This window comes from Trichosurus vulpecula, chromosome 2 (genome assembly GCF_011100635.1).
Source record: "Trichosurus vulpecula isolate mTriVul1 chromosome 2, mTriVul1.pri, whole genome shotgun sequence".
NCBI classification, from domain to species: domain Eukaryota; kingdom Metazoa; phylum Chordata; class Mammalia; order Diprotodontia; family Phalangeridae; genus Trichosurus; species Trichosurus vulpecula.
This window is the reverse complement of record NC_050574.1, coordinates 37065756-37086739: the sequence shown is the minus strand read 5'-3', so window position 1 is coordinate 37086739 and position 20984 is coordinate 37065756. Positions and strand designations below refer to the sequence as shown.

General features: G+C 48.4%; 1 protein-coding gene across 1 annotated transcript; it reads left to right on the top strand.

The window, feature by feature from the left end:
- Nucleotides 1-4663: 4663 nt before the first annotated feature.
- LOC118838324 (cytochrome P450 2F5-like) lies at nucleotides 4664-11721 on the top strand. The gene is made up of 9 exons (XM_036745572.1): nucleotides 4664-4837; nucleotides 4994-5156; nucleotides 5300-5449; nucleotides 6716-6876; nucleotides 7041-7217; nucleotides 9879-10020; nucleotides 10311-10498; nucleotides 11140-11281; nucleotides 11540-11721. Exons 1-9 carry the CDS (start codon nucleotides 4664-4666, stop codon nucleotides 11719-11721), a joined length of 1479 nt encoding a protein of 492 aa, XP_036601467.1.
- The last annotated feature ends 9263 nt before the right edge of the window (nucleotides 11722-20984 follow it).

Below are 20984 nucleotides of genomic sequence, written 5' to 3'. Positions count from 1 at the left end.
TTCTCACAAGCCTTCTGCAACGCTTCTCTCTAAGCATAGATGGCCCCAGGGATGCCCTACACTTATCCCCTGAATCCCAGGGCTTGGGCAGTCTCCCTAGGCCCTACAAACTCAGTCTACTGCCCCATCGATCTGGGACCCTGGGCCTCCTCACCTCTGGATGCCCCTTCATTTCCTGGGACCTGGAACTCCTCAATTACCTCTAGAGACCGCACTTTCCCTGGGACCTCCTCATAAATCCCAGGGAGCCCCCAGGAATCCACATTACTGCGGGACCCTCACTTTCCATAGGAATCTGGGCTCCTTTAGACCCTTGGTTTCACTTAACTCCAGCAGTCTCTAACATTATGAAGATTTCCCAGTCACCCTAGGTATCTAAACCACACTATTTCCAACTTCCCTCTCAGTTCTGGGGACACACTTAGAAATTCCTATCACGGTGGGCCACCCTCTCAAATTACCAAGCTTCTGCTGAATCAAAACTTCCTCTCTACCCCTAGAAGGTCAGCAGCTAGATAGCCAGAAGTACCACTGAAAGCCAAGGGACTTTCCTCCTCATATTGAGCCCTGGCAACGCAGGCTCTCCACCCTCTGCTTCTCTGCCAGGATCAAGGGGTGGCCATGGGCTGGGAGGAGAACCCAAGAGTAAGAGGATAGTTGGGAGGCTCCAAGAGTGGCCTCAAGAAGGCTCAGAAGACTCAAAGAACCTTCAGTCCAGCCCTACCAACTCCTCCTCATCAAGTTCCACTCCCACTGCCCTGCCAGAGGAGGTAGATCTGAGACACTTAATCCAATAATCTTCCACATACCCCTCCATGGCCTGCCCTGTTCTATATCCCATCAAGGGATTTGGGGGGAATACCCCTCCCACACCACTTCAAGGATCCCCCTCTTTTGATATCTACCCCTTTTCCCAGCATCTGCTCCCTGCAGCAAGATGACAGTTTGAAAATAAAAAAGGAATTCTTCCTAAAAGCAACATGACCCTCCAGCCCAAGCTGCTGTCCAAAGGCCCCACATGTTAGAGGGGAGAAAGGCAGAGGAGGCACCTGGACTCTATGGGGATTGACAAGGACACATGTATTGTTCCAACGCCTCACCCACCCATCTCTCACATCCACCCTTCTACCTGATCCTGGGAATGCTGGCTCAACCAACCAGTCTGGGTATTAGCCAAGCTTGGGAGTGTCTGCTCCAGGGACAGTATAACCTTTTGACCCCTTTATTGTTCCCTACCCCTCTGAACCCCCCTGCCAAGACTGACTCTCTCCCTTGGCCACTTGGACCCCAGACCTCCCTTCCTGCCTTGGAACTCAGACCTCAAGCTGCCATCCTTCCTTCCCTTGGACCCCATACCTCCAACCACCATCCCTCCCTCCCTTGGACCCTAGATCCCTCAACCTATGTGTGTCGGTATCTATGCATCTCCAATATTCTGGCCCCAGAGCTTGAGTCAAAGACAAGATCCAGCTGTGATGGAGGCAACAGAGGCCTGGTGTGGGTCAGTGGCAATTCTTGCTTGTGCAAAAATAAAAATCCTTATGTTCCACATGTATCCGAGTATTTTGTTTCATAAGTAAGCTTTGTCTGGCATAGGCCAAGAATTCACCCACATCCTTCCTCTCGCCATGTGTCTCTCTAACGAGGGACTGTAGATTATCCAGTCCCCCTCCCCTATTCCCACTCCCAACTGCCTTGAATCTTATTGAAAGTCCTCAAAGGGCATCTAGTATCCAGTTGGGAGAGACAGAAAAACAGAGGGAAGCTGAGAGAGTGACAAAACAGGGAGACAGAGTGACAGAGATGGAGAGAGACACAAATGAGAAGAGACAGGGTAAGGCTTAGAGAGAGAAACCCTTTGAGAAACACAGAGTGAGAGACAGAGACAGGGAGAGACAGTGTGAGGCTGAAGGAGTGACAAAGACAGAGGCAGAGACAGATGCACCTAGAGAGACAGACTGGGACTGAGTTGACAGAGACTGAGAGACAGGGAAAGAAACACAGGGAGTGACAGAGCGGGACTAAGAGACAAAGAGAGACAGGGAAAGACAGTAAGGCTGGGAGAGAGAAAGGAAAGGCAGAAACAGAGAAGGGAAAGGGAAGATGGAAAAAAAGGAGGAAATGGAGAAGGAGAAGGAGGAGGAGGAGAAAGAAAAGGAGAAGGAGGAGGAGGAAGAGGATGAGGAAGAGGAGAAGGAAAAGGAGGAGGAAGAGGAGGAAGAAGAGGAGAAGGAGGAGGAGGAGGAGGAGGAGGAGAAGAAGAAAGCAGGGATAACTCCTTTTTCAGTCCCTAGTGAGAAGGAGCCACCTCCATCACGTAATAGCAGAGACATGGCTCATCCAAGAAGCATGAACCATGCAGTCAGAGCTGGAGAGACCCTTGGAGACAATCAAGACCAACCCGTTCATCTTACAAGTGGGGAAATTGAAGGCCAGAAAGGGATCTTGGCCAAGGTCACAGAGCGAGTGAGAAGGCAGAGCCTTCTTAGGATCCATCGGTCCTGAACTCCCACCAAAGCCAGACAAACCCGAGCTTGCACGATGCCTTCTCCCCCATCCCCCACCACCCCCAAGCCTGTGCTTGACTTTATTTCCCTGGTCTTCAGCGCCACATTATAAGCGCTAATGTGGAAATATTTTTGTATGGCTTCATACATGTAATGAGCATCACATTTCTTTGCCTTCTTGATGGGTGGGGGAGGGAGTAAAGGGAGGGAGGGAGAGATTTGGAACTGAAAATAAAAGTTTTAAATTAAATTTTAAGTAAGAAAGGGAAAAAAGCATCATAAGCCTCCAGTGGCCCTGGGGAGCCTCCTTCTTCTTTCTTCTCATCCTTCTCTCCTACCCAAAAAGAAGTCAGGAAGGAAGGGGACTCCCTGAGACCCCTGGCATTGCATGAACAGCTACAGCAAGCAGGCCTAAGTTAAAACACAAGCAAGCCTTCCAAGTAGGGTTGGCGGAAGGGGTACGGAGTGGGGCAGGGTAGAGTGCAGCAGAAATCAAGGAAAGCTCAAGGGCCAAAGAGCCAGGAATGGGGATTGAGTCCAACAACTGGCTAACGGCCTAAACCCCCAGGGTGGGCTACAAGGGCTTAAGGCAATTGAAGGCAGGATTAAGGGTCAGCATCTAAATAGATAAAAGTGGATGGAGAGAAGAGGAGGGGAGGACCGCCTTAAGAAGGGTGGCCTCCTAAAGCCACACCCCAGACATGCTGAGCCTCATATAAGACATAAAACAGCTTGGCCCCAACACACCTCAGTTCCTCCTTCCCTCGGCACAGCAGGTACCTAGGATCGGGGGCAAGGACAGGGTGAGTGGAGAGGGAGGAGTATCACTTGGTCTCTGTCTCCCTGCTTCTGTGTCTCTGCTCTGTGAATGAATCTTCTGTCTTCTTTTCTCCTTGTATCATTCTTTTTCTCTGGGTGTCTTGGTCCTTTTATCTCTGGGCTGCACAGCATTTCAGCAACTCATCAAACTTAATGAAGACTGAGTGAGTCTCTTTGTACTTTTGATTCTTCTGCTTTTTTCTCCTGCTCTGAGTTTCCTTCTGTTTATCTATCTTGTGGACTCTGTCTGTCCCTGTCTCTCTCTGTGTAACCTCTACCTGTCTCCTCTCCATCCTCTCATTTCTTTCTTTTTCCTCCTTCCTTCCTTCTTTATCTTCATCTTCTTTTCCTCCTCCTCCTTCTCCTCTCTGTCTCACTCCTCTCATCTCTCTCTGTCTTTGTCTCTCCCCTGTTTTCTGTTTCTGCTCCGTCCTTTACCTGTTCTTGTTCTTTTCTGTCTCTTTTGCTGCCTGTCTCCCTCTGTCCTTGTCCCTTTGTGTCCCTTTTTATGTCCTTGATTGTCTCTGTCCCGGTCTCTTTCTGACCCTCCCTCTTTCTCTCTCTTTCCCATTTCATCTCTTTCATCTCCCTCTTTCTCTTTTCTCCAAGTCTGTCTCTGTCTCTCTTTAGTTATCTCTTCCACAGCTTTCCCTGTGTTTCTTCATTCCTGACTTTTCTTTTCTCTCTCTCTCTCTCTCTCTCTCTCTCTCTCTCTCTCTCTCTCTCTCTCTCTCTCCCCCTGTCCCTCCTCCCTCTCCTCTCCTATCCTCTCCCCCTCTCTCCTCTTCCTCTCTCTCTTCTCTTTCCCTTCTCTGCTCTCTTCTCTCTCTCTCTCATTCATCTCTCTCTTCTTTGTCTCTCAATGTACCCATCTCTCTTCCCTTGTGTCTCCCTGTTTTCTCCCAGTCTTTTTCTATCTCTCTCTTTTTTCTTCCATTCCCAAACTCCATCTGTCCAACTCTCTGTTTCCCTCTATCTGTCTCTCCCTGGGTGTCTGTCTCTCCCTGTTAGTCTGCCTCTCTATGTCTGTCTCTGACTCTCTTTTCCCCTCTGCCTTCCCGCCTCCCTTATTCACTATCTTCCTGGGTGAGTGTTTCTCAGTTCCTCTCAGCATGTCTCCATCTGTCCAGCTGTCTCTGTCTCTCAGGATCTTCCTCCCTATTCTCTCTGTCTGGCTCTGTCTTTGTGTGTTTCCAGGCTCTGGCTCTCTAGGACTCTGTGCCTAGAGGCTCAGGCAACCTCTGGGGAGGGAAAGAAGAGGTCTGTGAATGAGGTGAGCTGGCCAGTGACACTGGAGTGTCTGCCTCTGCCCTCCAATATAAACAGGAACCTCCAACATGGACTGGATAGGCACAGTGCTGCTGCTGCTTCTGCTAAGCATCACCTGCCTGCTGCTGGCCAAGGGAGCCCACAAAACCAAAGGTCACCTGCCTCCAGGACCCAGACCCCTGCCCCTGCTGGGTAACTTACTGCAGCTCCGATCTAGAGACATGCTGGCCTCACTCACCAAGGTCAGGGTCAAAGTTGGGCAAAGGAGGGGTTTGGAGGACAAGGTAGAGAGGTTGGGATGGAAGGAAGGGAGGCCACCAAGGAGCCCAGAGAGCCTGGGAATGACCAAAGGCATCTGGGTCTCTGCCACATTGACCTTCTGTTTCTACTTTCCCCAGCTGAGTCAGGAGTATGGTCCTATATTCACTGTGCACCTGGGCACTCGGCCTGTAGTTGTCCTAAGTGGGTATGAGGCAGTCAAGGAGGCTCTAGTGGACAAAGCAGAAGAATTTGCGGGACGTGGGGAGTATCCAGTTTTTAATGACTTCACAAAGAGCAATGGTGAGGTTCTCTCCCCCTGCTTCCCTTCAGCCCTTTCCTGCCCCTCACCAAACCCTAAGCCTAGCTCCAATCCCAGCTCTCCCCCTTTCTTAAAAGTCCTCAGGACTGGGAACTGGCTGAGCCAAGCCCCACCCCCTTCTCAGGCATTGTCTTCTCCAATGGGGAAAAGTGGAAGGTCTTGAGGCGATTTTCCATCCAGAGCCTTCGAAATTTTGGGATGGGAAAGAAAAGCATTGAGGAGCGCATCCTGGAAGAAGAAGCCTTCCTTCTGGAGGAATTGAAAAAAACTGAAGGTAGGTGACACACACACCCTAGAAGGGCATAGGACTCAGCCTGGCATTCACCAAGCCCCTTCCCCATCCTCCTGCCTGCTCTAGGACAGCCTGTCTGTTTTAGAGTGGGTCCTCTAATGAGAACATTCTGATGTTCCAAGGGCTGCTGCTATTTGCCAACATATACAGTCACTGTACATGTTACTACATGGTTATAGTATTGTGGGAAATACTATACAGAGGTCTTTCAGAGCTGTTTGCTGTATTTCATTGGTTATCAGGTTCCTTCCTAGGGGAAGTGGGGCATGGTGATTGCTTTTGCCAGAGATGAACAGTCAATCAACTGATAAGCATTTATGAAGCACCTACTATGTGCCCCGCACTCTCCTAGGTGCTGGGGACACAAATGCAAAAAAAAAAAAATACATACTCTCCAGAAACTTGCACTCTGTGAGGATTTCATGTTGCTTAGCAGCCTGCTGTCCTATGGTTTGGGTTCATTTTTGCCTACCTACAATGAAATCAATTGTCTTGTACCTTATTGGTGCTTCTGTCTCTTCTGTTATATTGCATAATGTTCATGTCCTCGTGTTCTTGCTTGTTGGTATCTGCTGTGTTTTGGGACAAGATTTGTTATCAGGTGGCATGTTGCAGTTAGACTGTGCTGTTGTATGGTGCAGTAGTCTGTTGCATTGTTTTGTGCTGTGACTCCTCATCTAGGGTAGTGTTGGGTTGAATCAAGTTAGTGGCCTATTGTCCTCTGATAAATTATTGCACCTGAGTTGCCAAATCTTGCTGTGTGCCAGAGAGTGGGGAGGAATGCTGGGAAATCACTCAACAGACAATAGGCAGAAGCCCCATGCATCTTCCATTTGGCTGCTTACGGTTCCTCCAGCTCCCATCACCCTGTCCACCCCCACTCCTCCAGTCGCTCTCTGACTTTTAGACTCCCCCAAACGCTGCTCTCCAAAGATGTCTTAGCTCTACCTGGCTTCTCATAACTTATTCAGAACGCCAGAGGAGGCAGTTCAAAGTCTCTCCATGCATTTTAAAGAAAGATGACAAAAGTATACATGTACAGAAGGGAACTTAGAATATAGAATGTCAGACCTGAGAGGGTCCTTAGGACAGACACTCTTAAAGAAGAAAGGGCCCTTAGAACATGGAATATTAGAACTTAGACTATGGCATGTCAGAGCTGGGAGGGATGTGAGGACACAGAATGCCACATGGGTCACCATGTACCACCAGCATCTCTGCTGACCTTCAGGTATCTCTGGCCCCCAGGTGCCCCCTTTGATCCTACCTTCATGATTAGCCGCTCAGTGTCCAACATCATCTGCTCCGTCATCTTTGGCAGCCGCTTTGACTATGAAGATGAGCGTCTGCTCAACATTATCCACTTCATCAACGACAACTTTAAGATCATGAGCAGCCCCTGGGGGGAGGTGTGCCTGGGCAGACACAGTTGGTGGGGTGGGGGGGTGGAGAAGGTGGAGCCTGCAGAGGCCACTGAGGGCTCTTAGGGGATCCAGAGGACAGAGGGACAGGGAGGATGGGGAGACCTCTCTCTGAACTGGAGTCTTCCTCTTCCTCCTTCACCCCAACTCAGATGTACAACATCTTCCCTGGCCTCCTGAAATGGATCCCAGGCCCCCACCACCGCCTCTTTCAGAACTTTGGAAGCATGAAGGCCCTCATCGACCACAGCGTTCATGAGCACCAGGCCAGGCTGGACTCTAGCTGCCCCTCGGATTTTATTGACTGCTTCCTTATCAAGATGGCCGAGGTAGGGCCTTCTCCAGATCCCCTTCCCAGCCCCTGCAGGGTTCCTGGAGGAACTTCCAGGGTCTTCCCACATACAGCACCTGAGGAATCTAAGATTCTGGTCTCTAAGAGATTCGTGTGCTTCAATTCTCTATGATTCAGCTCTCTCAGAGACTCAAATCCCCTTTTAAATTTCCCTTTCGAAGGGCCTAATATTCTATGATTCAGAGCAGGGTTGTAAGAAGAAACATTTCCACCTATGGCACAAGCCACTCTGCAAGAGGCATGGATTTTTGGTGGGATGGATCAGAGTGGCTAGAAAGAAACTCCTGCTAGCAAGCTACCCAGTAGCTCATTAGTTTAATTTTTCTTGCTTAGCGCTGAACAGTGTTGTTCCCATGCTGCTGAAAGGTTGAAAGTGTCAGGCACCCTCTAAATCTGACACCTAAAAAAAGCTTCAGTCACCATACCCTAGTAACATCCGCTGAGTCTGTTTCTGTGTTTCTCTGCTTCTAAGAATCAAAGATCTGAAAAGTCTAACATTCTATGATTTTAAGACTCTAAAATTCCAAAGTTCTATGGGTCTAAGTTTCTATGAGCCCAAAGAGTTTCAAATTCTGTTAATTCTGAGAGCCTACCACCCCACTGGGCAGCTAGGTGGCACAGTGGATAGAGCGCTGGGCTTAGAGTCCAGAAGACCTGAGCTCAAATTCGCCCTCAGACACTTACTAGCTGAGTGACCCTGGGCAAGTCACTTCACCCTGTTGGCCTCAATTTCCTCATCTGTCAAATGAGCTGGACAGGGAAATGGCAAACCACTCTAGTATCTCTGCCAAAAAAAACCCCAAATGGTGTCACGAAGAGTCAGACACAAATGAACAACTACCACCATCCTATTATTCTATAAACCTCTAAGTTCCTAGGAGATTTTCTCCCAGAATCAGGGAAGTATACCAATTGTCCACCTGTCCCTTCCTTCTCTTCAGTACTTTCCACCCCAAAATGCAATGCCTTCATTCACTCATCTCTAAAATGAGGGGTGGAATTCAATTTCTAAGATTCCTTCCAGCTCTGCCATTTGCCAAGTCCATAAGAAAATCACCGAATTTGTGATTCAGACATAAGTAGGGATGGCTTGGGTGTAGGAAAGAGGGGACATGGAGCCAGCAGAGGAGGAGAATCGGGCAGGAAGGTCACCATGATGAGGAGAGGAAAGGAGCAGAGGCTGGCTGAGGCAGAGGCCCTAAGGTAGAAGGATCCCAGAGAGCCCTTATACCCCTCCCACTACCCCCCACCCCACCAACTGATAGTGACATGAAACCTAGATATTATCAAACATTTAGATCACAGGACTTAGCACTGAAAGAGACTTTTGAGTTCAACCAGTCCAACCCCCTCATTTTTTAGATGAGAAAACTGAAACCCACAGGAAGGTAAGTGACTTGTCCAAAGTCATAAGGGCAGTAAATAGTTAGAATTGAAACCCAAGTCCTCTGACTCAACTCAATTCAGTTAAACAATTTATTTAATGCCTACCATGTGCCCAGAATAGTAAGAGGCACTGGAGATGCAAAGTCAAAAAATGAACAATCCCTGTCTTCAGAGAAGACAACATCAACCCCGTGGGTATTTGTGGTGTCTTAATTGCTTTTCTTTACCAATTATTTGAGGTTTAAGCAGGCCCTTAGGCCTACACAAAGTGAGTACCAAGTAGGGGGAGCCCTCATTAACTGGGGAAATTAGGAAAGGCCTCCTTGGAGGTTCCCTGGAGCTCAGCATGGAATGCAGCAGCTAGGATCTGGGAGGAAGGGGTAAGAAGGAAGAGCACTCCAGGAGTGGCAGACTGACAGCCTCAGCAGGAAGGCATTTCAAGTGAATTCACGAACATAAATCAAGCCATTTTCTTTCTCTAACCCACTTCATCCAGTGGCAGCTTCTTCTCCCTCTGGGGTCTGTCAGGCTCAGAGCTGCTTCTATACTGGCCATGTGCCCATCCCTACCCTCCAGCCCCTCAGAGGTCCTTTCTGAAGCCTGCTTGGGCCAGACGGGAGATGTTTCTTGGCCCAGGACCCAGAATGGTGTGTTTGAGGGACCTGGGGGTAACAGAGCAGGGTAGAGCTGGTTCTTATTGCAGTTGAAAGGGTGTTGAAAGCGTGAGGCAGCTTGAAGCAGTTTGCCTGGCAAAGAGGAGAGATGGGGTGGGGGGAGAGTGGAGGGAATGTCAAGCATGAAGTTGCTGCAGGGAGGTGGAGAGAGACAGAAGACAGAGGTGCAGAGACAGAAACAAAACCAGAGAAAAAGAGCTTAGGAAAGAACTGAACAGTCCATCCCACCAGAGCTTTGAATCGGACCTCACATCTGCCCCCACCCCCACCCCTGCTGGAGAAAGGAATGGGCTTCCATTGTCTCCCTGCCACTGGGCCACTGGGCCACTGGGGTGGGGGAAGGAGCAAATCAATGGCTTTAGAGGTTGGAGGAGAAAGGGAAGGGGATGTGATGCCTGGGCCTTCCCTCCACACCCCTGTGCAAGCACAGGTTGCATTCTGGAATGTGGTTATTAGTGGTCCCTCACCCCCACCAATCTCCTCCCACCATCCCCACCTGCCCCAAGTGTCGGGATGACTATTTCTAGGGGCGGGGGGTGGCCCGCGGATTGTGGAAATCAGCCTTTCTCTGTCCCCAGGAAGCCAAGATCCCCGGCAGTCACTTCCACATGGAGACGCTGGTGAAGACTACGCACAACCTCCTCTTTGGTGGCACAGAGACCGTGGGCACCACGCTGCGCCACGGTTTCTTACTTCTCATGAAGTATCCGCACATTCAAGGTGCGCTCCCACCTCTGTCAATGACCGTGAACCCCGTGGCCCCTGCCCCGCCCCGTCCCCGAGCCTTTTCAGGCATTCCTTCACTCCCCTGCCCCTAGCCGTATACCCCTGTCCCCGCGCCTCCCCAGACACCGAACCTCCGTGCACAGTCGCCTGCCTCTGGCCCTAGACCAGGAGAAGAGGGAAGAGGGGGGTAGAGAGGCTGGGAGGGAGGGGACAATCGAGGAGGAGAGAGGGAAGGGGCCATGGCTCACTGGCGCGTCGGGCTTGGGGGGCCGTGCCTCCCGCAGCCCGGGTACAGGAGGAGATCGACCGCGTGGTGGGCCGGGGGCGACGGCCGGCACTGGAGGACCGTTCGGCCATGCCCTACACGGACGCCGTCCTGCATGAGATACAACGCTTCGCAGACGTCATCCCCATGAACTTGCCGCACCGGGTGACTCGCGACACGGCCTTCCGCGGCTTCCTGCTACCCGAGGTGGGGCCCCAGGGCGTCCCGGAGCCCAGTCCCGACCTCCCAACGCTTCCTTCCCAGCTTTCTCCTCCCTTCCGCTCCAGTGAAGCAGCTTTCCTCAGCTTCTTGTTGCCCGAGTGGAGCCCAAGCCTCGGACCTCTGGGGGACCCAGGAGTTCGAGAACCCAGCCCTGACCACCTCACTTTTCCCTCCTCTCCCTTCGCCATCCTTTCCCCTCCCCCACCTTTATTTCTGCTCCGCCTTGCTGGGACAAGACTTCTTGAGCCCGTCTGTGGGTCCACCCTTTCGCCCTAATTCCAAAACCCAGACCCCGGTCTTTCTGCCCTGAAACCCTACCTAAATGAACTCCCAGCCAGGCTATCACCTCCAGCCCAGAATTCAAAGCCTGGCAATGCCAACCCCGGGCCCCCAGCTTTCTGTAGCCTGCCAATCAATCGAGTAACTTGCTTACTGTATGCCTGACCCAGTGCCCAGCACTGGGGATGCCCAGAAAAAATGAAAACCTGGCCCTGACCCTCCCATCCCCCAATCCTTCCGCCCTACCTAAGCCTCACCAGCCCTGAACCTGGACTGTTCCTATTCCCCCTCCCCCATGGAGAGAGACCCAATTCTTCCAGCTCCCAGCCCTTCCCCTCACCTTCCAGGGCACTGAGATCATCACCCTCCTCAACACCGTTCACTACGACCCCAGTCAGTTCCAGACACCCAATGAGTTCAACCCTGCCCACTTCCTGGACGCCAAGGAAAACTTCAAGAAGAGCCCAGCTTTCATGCCCTTCTCTGCTGGTGGGTGTCTCACTCAAGGGCCCAGCCTCCAAGCTCCCCAAAGCAGCCATGGTAAAATGCAAAGAGTGCTAGAGCCAGAGGTCCTGGGTTCAAATTTCAGCTCTGCCAGTTACAGCCTGTGTGATTTCCAGGAGGTCCTTTCCCTTTGACAGACTCAGTTCCATCATCTGTAAAAATGAGGGGGGTGGAAGTCCCTTCCCTTTCCCACTCTATGATCACCCATGATCCCAGCTACCTGAAGCTTCTCCCTCCCTACAGGACGACGCCTGTGCCTAGGGGAGCCCTTGGCCCGGATGGAGCTGTTCCTTTACCTGACTGGCATTCTGCAGAACTTCACACTACAGCCCCTGTGCCCTCTGGAGGAAATTGATGTGACCCCCCTCAGCTCTGGTCTGGGCAACGTGCCTAAACCCTTCCAGCTCCGAATGGTGCCCCGATGAGCCCAGGCTGGCACCCAGCTCAGCCCACTCACCAGCCAGAGGCCACTCACTCTGTCTCCATCCCTCTCGTTAACGCTGCCTTGTCTCTGTTCATCAATTCTCCTTCCTATACCCTCTGGTTTCCCCCACCTCTCTCAGTCTGCCCCCTCCGTTAGTATTCACCCTCTCTGTCTCTGTCTCTGTCTCTCTCTGTCTCTGTCTCTGTCTCTCTCTCTCTGAACCTCTGCTTTCAGTTGCTCTCTCTGTCTCTCTCTGTTTCTCTCTCCCCCTCTCTCTCTTCTTCCCCACCTCTGTTTCTCTGTCTCTTTCTCTGTCTTTCCCTCCCCCCCCACCACATTCCCCCCCCCATACATGCTGGCCATCTGACCCTAGGCACATTATTTTACCTCACAGTGGCCCCTAGCCAACTCTCTAAAGACCATAGGACAAAGAAGCAGAGCAGGCGCTGATCTGCCCTACTAAAGAGAGTTTTCTCACAAGCCCTGACAAAAAAAATGAGCAGCTGGAGAGTGTCCAAAGAAGGGCAGCCAAGCTAGGGGAGGGCCCCGGGATCATGCCATATTAATCCATTTTGATAGCAGCTCCCCATATTGAGCCTGGAGCAGAGAAGGCTTAGGGGGAACAAGATAGCATTTACCTTGTGATAGAAGGATTGGAATTGTTCAGCTTAGCCCTAGGGGGCAGAACACAGAGTAACCTGTACTTATTGCAAAGAAGCCAATTTAGATTTAATGCCAGGAAAAGTTCCTCCCAGCTAGAGCTACCCACCAATGGAAATGGGCTGTCTCCAGGTCCTCGCTGGGGGTCTCGAGGGCAGGGCAGGTGGATGGCCAGTTAGGGAGTATATTGGAGGAATGTGGAAGAGAACAAGCACACATTCAGTGGCTATGTGCCAAGCACCTTTCTAAGCATTTTACAGATATGATCTCATTTGATCCTCATAACAACCTCAGGAGCTAGGTGCTATTATCATCCTCATCTTGGCGAACCTGAGGCAGACAGCAATGAAGTAACTTGCTCTGAGTTACACAACTAGTAAGTGTCTGAGGCTGGATTTGAATTCAGGTCTTCCTACCTCTAGGGCCAACATTTCTATCCATTACACCACCTAGCTGACTCAAACAAATGGCATCCTTTTTTTCTTTTTTCGGGTAGAGCTAGATGCCTATAAAAACCTCTTCAAACCACCCTCAGTTTGCCTCTTTCTCTGTAATTCCCTTTAGCTTCCCACTCTCCTTCAGTGTTGCCATTTTTCTTCACTGTCTTCCCATCTCTTATTGTCTCTCCTCTTTGTCCCTTCAGTTTCTTTGCTGTTTTTCTGTCTCCTCCATCTCTCTCTTCCTCATTTTCTCCATCTTTCTCTTAAAGCTTCCCCATTTCTGTCCCTCAGGTTTCCTCTCTTTTCTTCAACCAACTCATGTCCTTGAATCTTCCCCTTTATACCCATGAGCCTCTGCTAACCATCTCTGTGTCTCCCCAACCTTTTCAAGTTGTCCTCTCTGCATCCTTTAGACCACCACCCTCTCTGTCTCTCAATATGTATCCTCTGTTCTTCACACCCTCTCACTTAGTCTCCCTCCTCTCTCTGTTTATATTGTACTCCCTTTCTCCGTCTTCCTTTCTCTCAATGCCTGTCTACCTCCACTCTGTCCTCATCTCACCCTACCCTTAGTCTCTACCTCTCAGCCCTTTTTTCTTCCTCCTTTTTGTCCTTCAATCTCTCTGCCTCCATCCTTCTATCTCTCCTCCCTCACCACACACACACCTCTCTCCCTCAGCCTCCTCTACCCTCTCCCTGTCTCTCCACCCTCTCTCCCTTATTCTCCCCGTCTCTGTCCTTTTGTTTTTCAAGATCTCCCCCATCACTCTCCTCCACCCCTCTCACCCTTAATCTTCTTCAGTCTTCCCTGACCCTCATTCCTTTAGTTTCCCTCTCTCTGTCTCTTGATCTCCCCATTTGTCCTTCATTTCTCCTCTCTGTTCCTAAACTTCCCTCCCATTCTGACCCCAGCCCCCACATCCTAGGCCATGGCTCCCTGCAGTCTGATCAGGGGCCCAGAGCTTGGACCCCAATCTGCCAAGATCTAGAGCAGATCCTCTCCCTGCTCTGAGCCTCCATGACTCTTCCCTCTATCCTTCACCTCTCATTCCCTATCCCCACCCCAAGTACTGGGCCTTGTGCTGGTCCCCCTTACTCCAGCAGCTTCAATGGCACCAGGCAGTTGAGCTTGGTCTCCCAGCAAGGCTGTACTTTTGGCTATCTGAGAATAAACAGTCCATTTCTGAGCAAGAAGTGTCCAAGAGATGCAGTGTATGGGATCAGGGTGGGACCTGGGTCAGAGAAGGTTGGCAAGCACCTGGAAGCCCCCAGACCATGGATTTGAGGCTGGGGCCTAGGAATGAAGGCCCATGGAGGTCCTGGTGGGGAAGTCAGGGAATCAGTATGATAACCCTCTTACAACCTTCAGAGGCTCACTAATTGTAGAGTGAGTCTCAGGGCTAGGAACAGAAACTCTTAAAGAATCACAGAGACAGAGATCTGCCAAGGCAAGTAAAAGAGGGGCAGCATGAAACAGGGGATGGAGAGCTCCCATTTCTGACACACTGGCTGGGAGACACTGGCCGAATTGCTTAGCCTGTGCCCCCAAGGTGAGTCCATGTTTGTAGAGGTTTTCTCATGGGAAAAGTCCCTACAGTAACAAAGTCATAAATTTGGGCTTCAAAAAAAAAGCATGCTCACATATAGATAGAGACAGAGATCTGCTGAGATCACTGAATGAGAGAATTTAGAGCTGAAAGGGACCTTGGCGATCCACTAGTCCAACTTCCGGCCCAAAGGACTCACCATGGAACATCACCAAGTGGTTGCCCAGCATCTGCCTAACAATCTCCCAAGCCCTCTCCTCAAGGCTGCCCATCCCACTTCGGAACAGCTTTCATTGTGGGGAAGGTTTTCTGGAATTTCTGCAAGTTCCACCCTTTACTGCTGGTTCTGCACTCAGGGGCCAAACAGAGCAAGGTCCATCCCTCCCTGACATGACAGCCTTTCAGGGATGTACTTGGAGGCAGCCATCGCACTCCCCTCTAAGTCTTCTCTTCTCCAGGCTACACATGCCCAGTTCCTTCAGCGCATCTTCATACAACAGAGATACAAAGAAAGAAATAGAGCTAGAAACACACACGAACACAGTCCGTGGCAAAAACAGAGACAGAAATAAATCCAGAACTAGAAAAGCAGGCAGGCAGATACAAGGGGGAGCAGGTCCAACAACCACTTCATTAGACTTTTCCTGGGTTCCAGGAAGGATCCAGGCCCAGGTTTTCAGTTTTGACTTTCCTTGGCACTGTCCGTGGTCCTCTGCCTTCAGCACCAGAACTATCTTCTAAACCTTGCCATATGCCTGAAACCTCATCCAGCCTTGAAGCATCCTGGACTACCCAGCCCTTGAGCCTGCTTGGCCCTGTCTGGGAGCTCAGAAATAGCATGCCCCCTACCTTGTCGTCTCCCCTGTTCTTCTATGGCTACCGCCACCCGCAAGGCTGAATGAAGAGAATCTACACATTCAGAAAGACCACAAGAGCAACTCAGTCCAGATGAGGAGGCAATTAAAAAGAAAAAAATCTCAGTGCTTAGACTAAGTGGCACCTGAGTTTTTTCTTCATCCTGAGCCCAGATCTAGTCCCTCTAAGATGGACATGGACTTTTAGCTTTCTCATGGTCTCAGACAAGAATCCAACCAACACTTTTGTTGTTCAGTCATTTCAGCCATGTCCAACTCTTTGTGACCCCATTTGGGGCTTTCTTAGCAAAGATACTGAAGTGGTTTGCCATTTCCTTCTCCAGCTCATTTTACAAATGAGGAAACTGAGGCAAACAGGGTTAAGTGACTTGCCCAGGATCACCCAGCTAGTAAGTGTCTGAACCTGGATTTGAACTCAGGAAGGTGAGTCTTCCTGTTTCCAATGCCAGTGCACCACCTAGCTGTGCTTACCATGCATAAGGGACTACATCCCTCTCAGAATACACTTGTCACCTCACCTGACTTTATGCTAGGTTGGGAGATTATTCCCTAAGATCTGGTCTGACTCATTCGTCCATTCTTCAGACTCCCAGGATCCTCAGCAGTCAATTCCAAAGCACTTATGGTTCTATGTTCTAATGTCCAGGTAGAAGTATAAGTGATAATTCCGGTGCCATGAGGCAAATTCAGCTAAACATGACAGAGAATCAATTGAAATCTATTTTTGAAATGTTAGGATTGGCAGGAAACATAGAGGACAAGGGGACAGTTCAACCCTGTTGAATGAGGTAACAGCAAATGACCCCTTAGAAAAAGTGGAGAGAGATGGAAGGCAGGCATGGTGGTGGGGACAAGACAGAAGGCAGGCCCAGAAAAAGGAGATGGTTCTCATGTTTCAGGTACATCCATCAGATGTTAGGGACCTGGGGAAAAGCCCATACCTCCCTGTCCTGGTTATGGCCCAAATCATTGTCCCCACATCCTTTCCCACATAAGGCCCTCAGAAAAGCTACCCCAGGTTCAAGACACTCTTAAAGTCTGCACCAACTTAAGACCATAGCTCACAAACCCCCAAAGTAACAACTTTGCCGTTATTAGGTAAAGTACACAAAGAAAAGACATATGATAGACTAGGATAATAAGGAAAATAATCATGGAAAATTCTCTCCACAAACCTGGGGGCACAGTGTCCCATAAATCTACATAGTATCATTGGGGAAAGTGGACACGTATGTGGGGGCACATGTAGGGGACATGTGCCAGGGCAATACATGCTGCCACCACTGCAAAGGCTTCTATATCTTCTGGCGATGTCATCACTGAGACCTTTACTGAGTCTGCACATGGGCATTGTGTGCTTTGTCAGGCATCAGGTCTCAGATGAGCATCCCCACTATTCCCCACAGAGAATCTCTGAGGGATAAGTCATTTTCCTGGTACTTGCTGCCACTTTCTGGGATTCCTCTCTTCAGAGCCACATGACCGTCATCTCAGATCCAGGCAATTAAGCTGGAATGAACCATCTTTTGTGTTATAAGCAGAGTCAATTTCTCAGAGCCAGCTTAGTGCTGAGCCAGAATATCCAGTTAATGAAAGCCAGACCACATGACCTCAGGCTAAGATTCCAACTCTGAGCATCTTGCCTTATACTTCATACTTAACCTGAACAACTGAGAACATTCTAGAGAAGTTCTATCTTCTCTCTTCAGCTTACATCAGTTAGATATCTTTTCCCACTATCTCTTCCTTTGCTCCCATGTCCCATAAAGAGGTGGCCTTTCTCTTTCCAAAGCAAACTCTTGATCCTATCCCATTCTGTCTTCTCCAGGAGGTGGCCCCTTCTCTCACCCATGATCTCTCATTAATCCTCAATTTTTTCCTTATCTATTGGCTCCTTTCCGGCCCCCTGCAAATGCATCTGTGTATGTCTCCAATAGCCTTAAAAAATACTTAATTAAATCTATCCATTCTCACCAGCTATCATTCTATATCTCTCCTCCCTTTTGTAGCTGAACTCCTTAAGCTCTCATTTCAGTGTGTCCAACTCTCCCTGATCCCATTTGTGGTTTTTGTGGCAAAGATACTGGAGGGTTTTGCAATTTCCTTCTCCAGTTCATTTTACAGATGAGGAAACTGAGGCAAATAGGGTTAAGCAACTTGCTCAGGACTACACAGCTAGGAAGTGTCTGAGGTTAGATTGAACTCAGGAAGATGAGCCAAGCATTCTATCCATTGCACCACCTAGCTGCCTCAGAACTCCTTAAGGCTATCTACAATGGGTGCCTCCATTTCTTCTCCTTTCACTTCTTAGTTTGGCTTCCAACTTCATCATTTATCTGAAACTTCTCTCTCCAAAGTTACCAGCGATCTCTTTTTCTCTAGTACCTTTTTATTTTTTATTTGGATATTTTATCTTTCCCAAATACATGTAAAAACAATTTCTAACCTTTCTTTTTTACAATTTTGAATTCTGAATTCTCTTCCCACTCTCCCTTCCCCCTCCATTGAGGGGGGAAAGCAATATGATAAAGGTTATACGTGTGCAGTCATGAAAAACATATTCCCTTATTACTCATGAACGAAAACACAGACCAAAACACAAACACACACACACACACACACACACACACACACACACAACTTAAAGTAAAGACAAAAAATATGCTCCAATGTGCATTCAGATTCCATCAGTCCTTTCTCCGCGGGTAGCATTTTTCATCATGAGTCCTTTGGAATTGCCTTGGATCATTGTATTGCTGAGAATAGCTGAGTCATTAATAGTTGATCATCATGCAGTGTTGCTGTTACTGTATACAGTGTTCTCCGTCTCTCACTTCACTTTGCATCAGTTCTTGTAAGTCTTTTCAAGTTTTTTTAAAGTATCCTGCTCATCATTTCTTATAGTCCAATACTATTCCATCAGGGTTGTTGTGAAGATCAAATGAGATAATATTTGGGTTTTTTCAAGTGCTTGGCACAGAGGAGAGACTGTATAAATGCTCATTCCCTTCCTTTCCCTCTCATTTGTTCCCCTCTTCCAAAATGCCCTATTTCTATCAAAGGCACCATCTTCCTTCTGGTCACCCAGGTTCACAAACCTAGATTCCTCACTCTCATTCACACTCACCCCATGTAGCCAATCTGTTGACATGTTTATTGCTTCAACCTTCACAGCATCTCTTGTATGCCTCCCTTTCTCTACACTCAAATAATCACCACCCTGCTACAGGCTCTTATTATCTCGCATCTGGACTATTGTAATAGCCTGCTATAAGCCTCTCCTCACCCTGGTCCATCCTGCACTCACCTGCCAAAACAGAGCTTCCTAAAGCACAGGTCTGAGCATATCACTCTCCTACTCAATCAACTTCAGTGGCTCCCTATCACCTCCAGGATCAAATATAAAATCTTCTACTGGGTGTTCAAACAAAGCCGTCCATAACCTGGCCCCTTTCCACCTTTCTAGTTTTCTAACACTTTACTCCCCTCTAGGGATTCTGTGATATAGCAAACAAAGGCCTCCCTGCTGTTCTTGGCATTTGGAGTTTGGACACTCCATTTCTCAGATTAGTGCCTACTCACATTGGCTGTCCCTCAGGCTTGGAAGGTTCTCCCAGTTGATCTTTGTGGCTTGGCTTCCGTCTGCCTTTTAGACTCAACTCAACCTGCTACTGGGTCCTTTACTGGACCCCTTGGAACAACTAGTACCTTCTCTCTGAAATTACCTTCTATTTACAATATATGTGTAACAGGGTCTGACTCCAGCAGCTCATTTGACTGACATAACCTCCATATAGAGAACACTGGAGAGTTGTTTATGGGAGAATCGTGATGAAGTGTTTCTACCTGGCTGGCCTTAATTTCTGCTTTTTTCATGTATGTCTGTCCGCAGCAAGACTGACTAGGTTTGATGTTACCATTTGGCTACTGATAAGCCTCTTTATCACATAGGTTCTAGGTGCAGCATCAATCAATCCATCAATAGTTATTTCTTAAGTATATACTATGTACCAGGCACGAAGGTGATGGGAATATATGGACAAAAATGAAATAGTCAATGCCCCCCCAAGAAGTTTAGCTCCAATTAATCAGGAGAGACAATATGTATGTTTATAAGTATACACAGATATTAAGCACTTACTGTAAAGTGAACTGGAGAAGGAAATGGCAAACCACTACAGTATCTTTGCCAAGAAAACTACAAATGGGGTCATGAAGAGTCAGATGTGACTAAACAAAAACAAATGTAATTTTGAAGGAGTAGTTGCTGGTGGTTTGTTGGGGGACGGGAATCTGGAAAGGCTTTATGTCAGAGATGGCACTTGAGCTAAGTGTTGAAGAAATCTAGGGATCCTAAGATACGGAGGTTAAGAGAACGGGTATTGCAGGCATAGGAAACAGCCAGCGCAAAAATATAGAGGTGGGAGATGAAGTGTAATGTATGAGGAATTTAGTAAGATGGCTACTTTAACTGAACTTTAGAGTTTGTGAAGGAAAGTATTGCAAAATACAGACAGAAAGGTAAACTGGAGCTTGACCCTGGAACCTCTTGCTTTCCCAAATTCAATGGAGTGCTTGGAGTAAGTATAACTAAGCCACCATGACTGAAGCCCCCAATCGGTTGGATACCAACAGATCAGGAACAATAAATCAGATAACAAAGTACTTACATAAAGCATAATATCAAAGTTTAAAAAGGAGAAATATAAGAGTAAAATAATGGTCAGCCCTCCCCCAGTACACACACACACACACACACACACACACATACACACACTTTCCTTCAGGCTCCTACACTGTAGGGAAAGGAAGAATCACATTCTTAAGTGAGGAAGTGTTGTATCTCAGCTGAACTCCTTTCATGGCTGTCTCCTGACAACTGGCTGTGTCCTAATGCTTATCTCTGTCACTCTCAACTTCCTTAATGTGATTCTGGTATAATTCTAATGATTGCTTCTACTGTCCTGCTCGCCTTATTGTTTGTCCCTTGTTTTGGAAGAGGAACAAAAATAACACAGGTAAATTTGAATTGAAGTGAGGCAAAGTTGCACAAAGCCTCATCAGCCTCACTCTCTCTTCCAAAGTCTTTAAAGTCACCAATGGCCCAGAATGCAATAGGTGACCTTGGTGTCTTTGACGACCGACTAAGCTCTAAGCACTCCACAGTACCTGCTTCAATCGCCTTCATGGCCAGTGAACAAATAGTTTTCATCCACCCATTCCACCAGGGAAAGTCTTCACATCATGCTTGAAGTAGATATCCATGTAACTCACCAATGTGTTTGAAGCCCTCTGACTACCCTCCACCTGGTTTAGCCTATAGGCCAAGACAGTTTTACTAGGGTGTAACTACTGCACATGCTACAGCTTGTTGGAGCCCGCCCCACTGCAACATACCCAATCCACTGCTTCTCCACTAAACTAAGCTGTCCTCTATTAGAGAGGTCACTTCTTGCTTATATCATATAGGTATCCATTTATGTACATGCCACCTCCCTCAATAGAATAGAAGCTCCCTGAGGCCAAAAATTTATTTCAATCTTTCTTTGTATCTCTAGTACATCACCTGAGGGGGCTTGCTGGATTCAGTTCAAACTGCCTTGGTTTTTCTTTTTGTTTTTTAATTTTTAAAATTTATTTTAAACTTAAGTACAAAATAAGAAAAGAAAAAAAACTTTGCCATGTACATAGCAGAACATAAGAGAGGATTCATTATAAAGCAATAAATGTCCATTTCAAGAA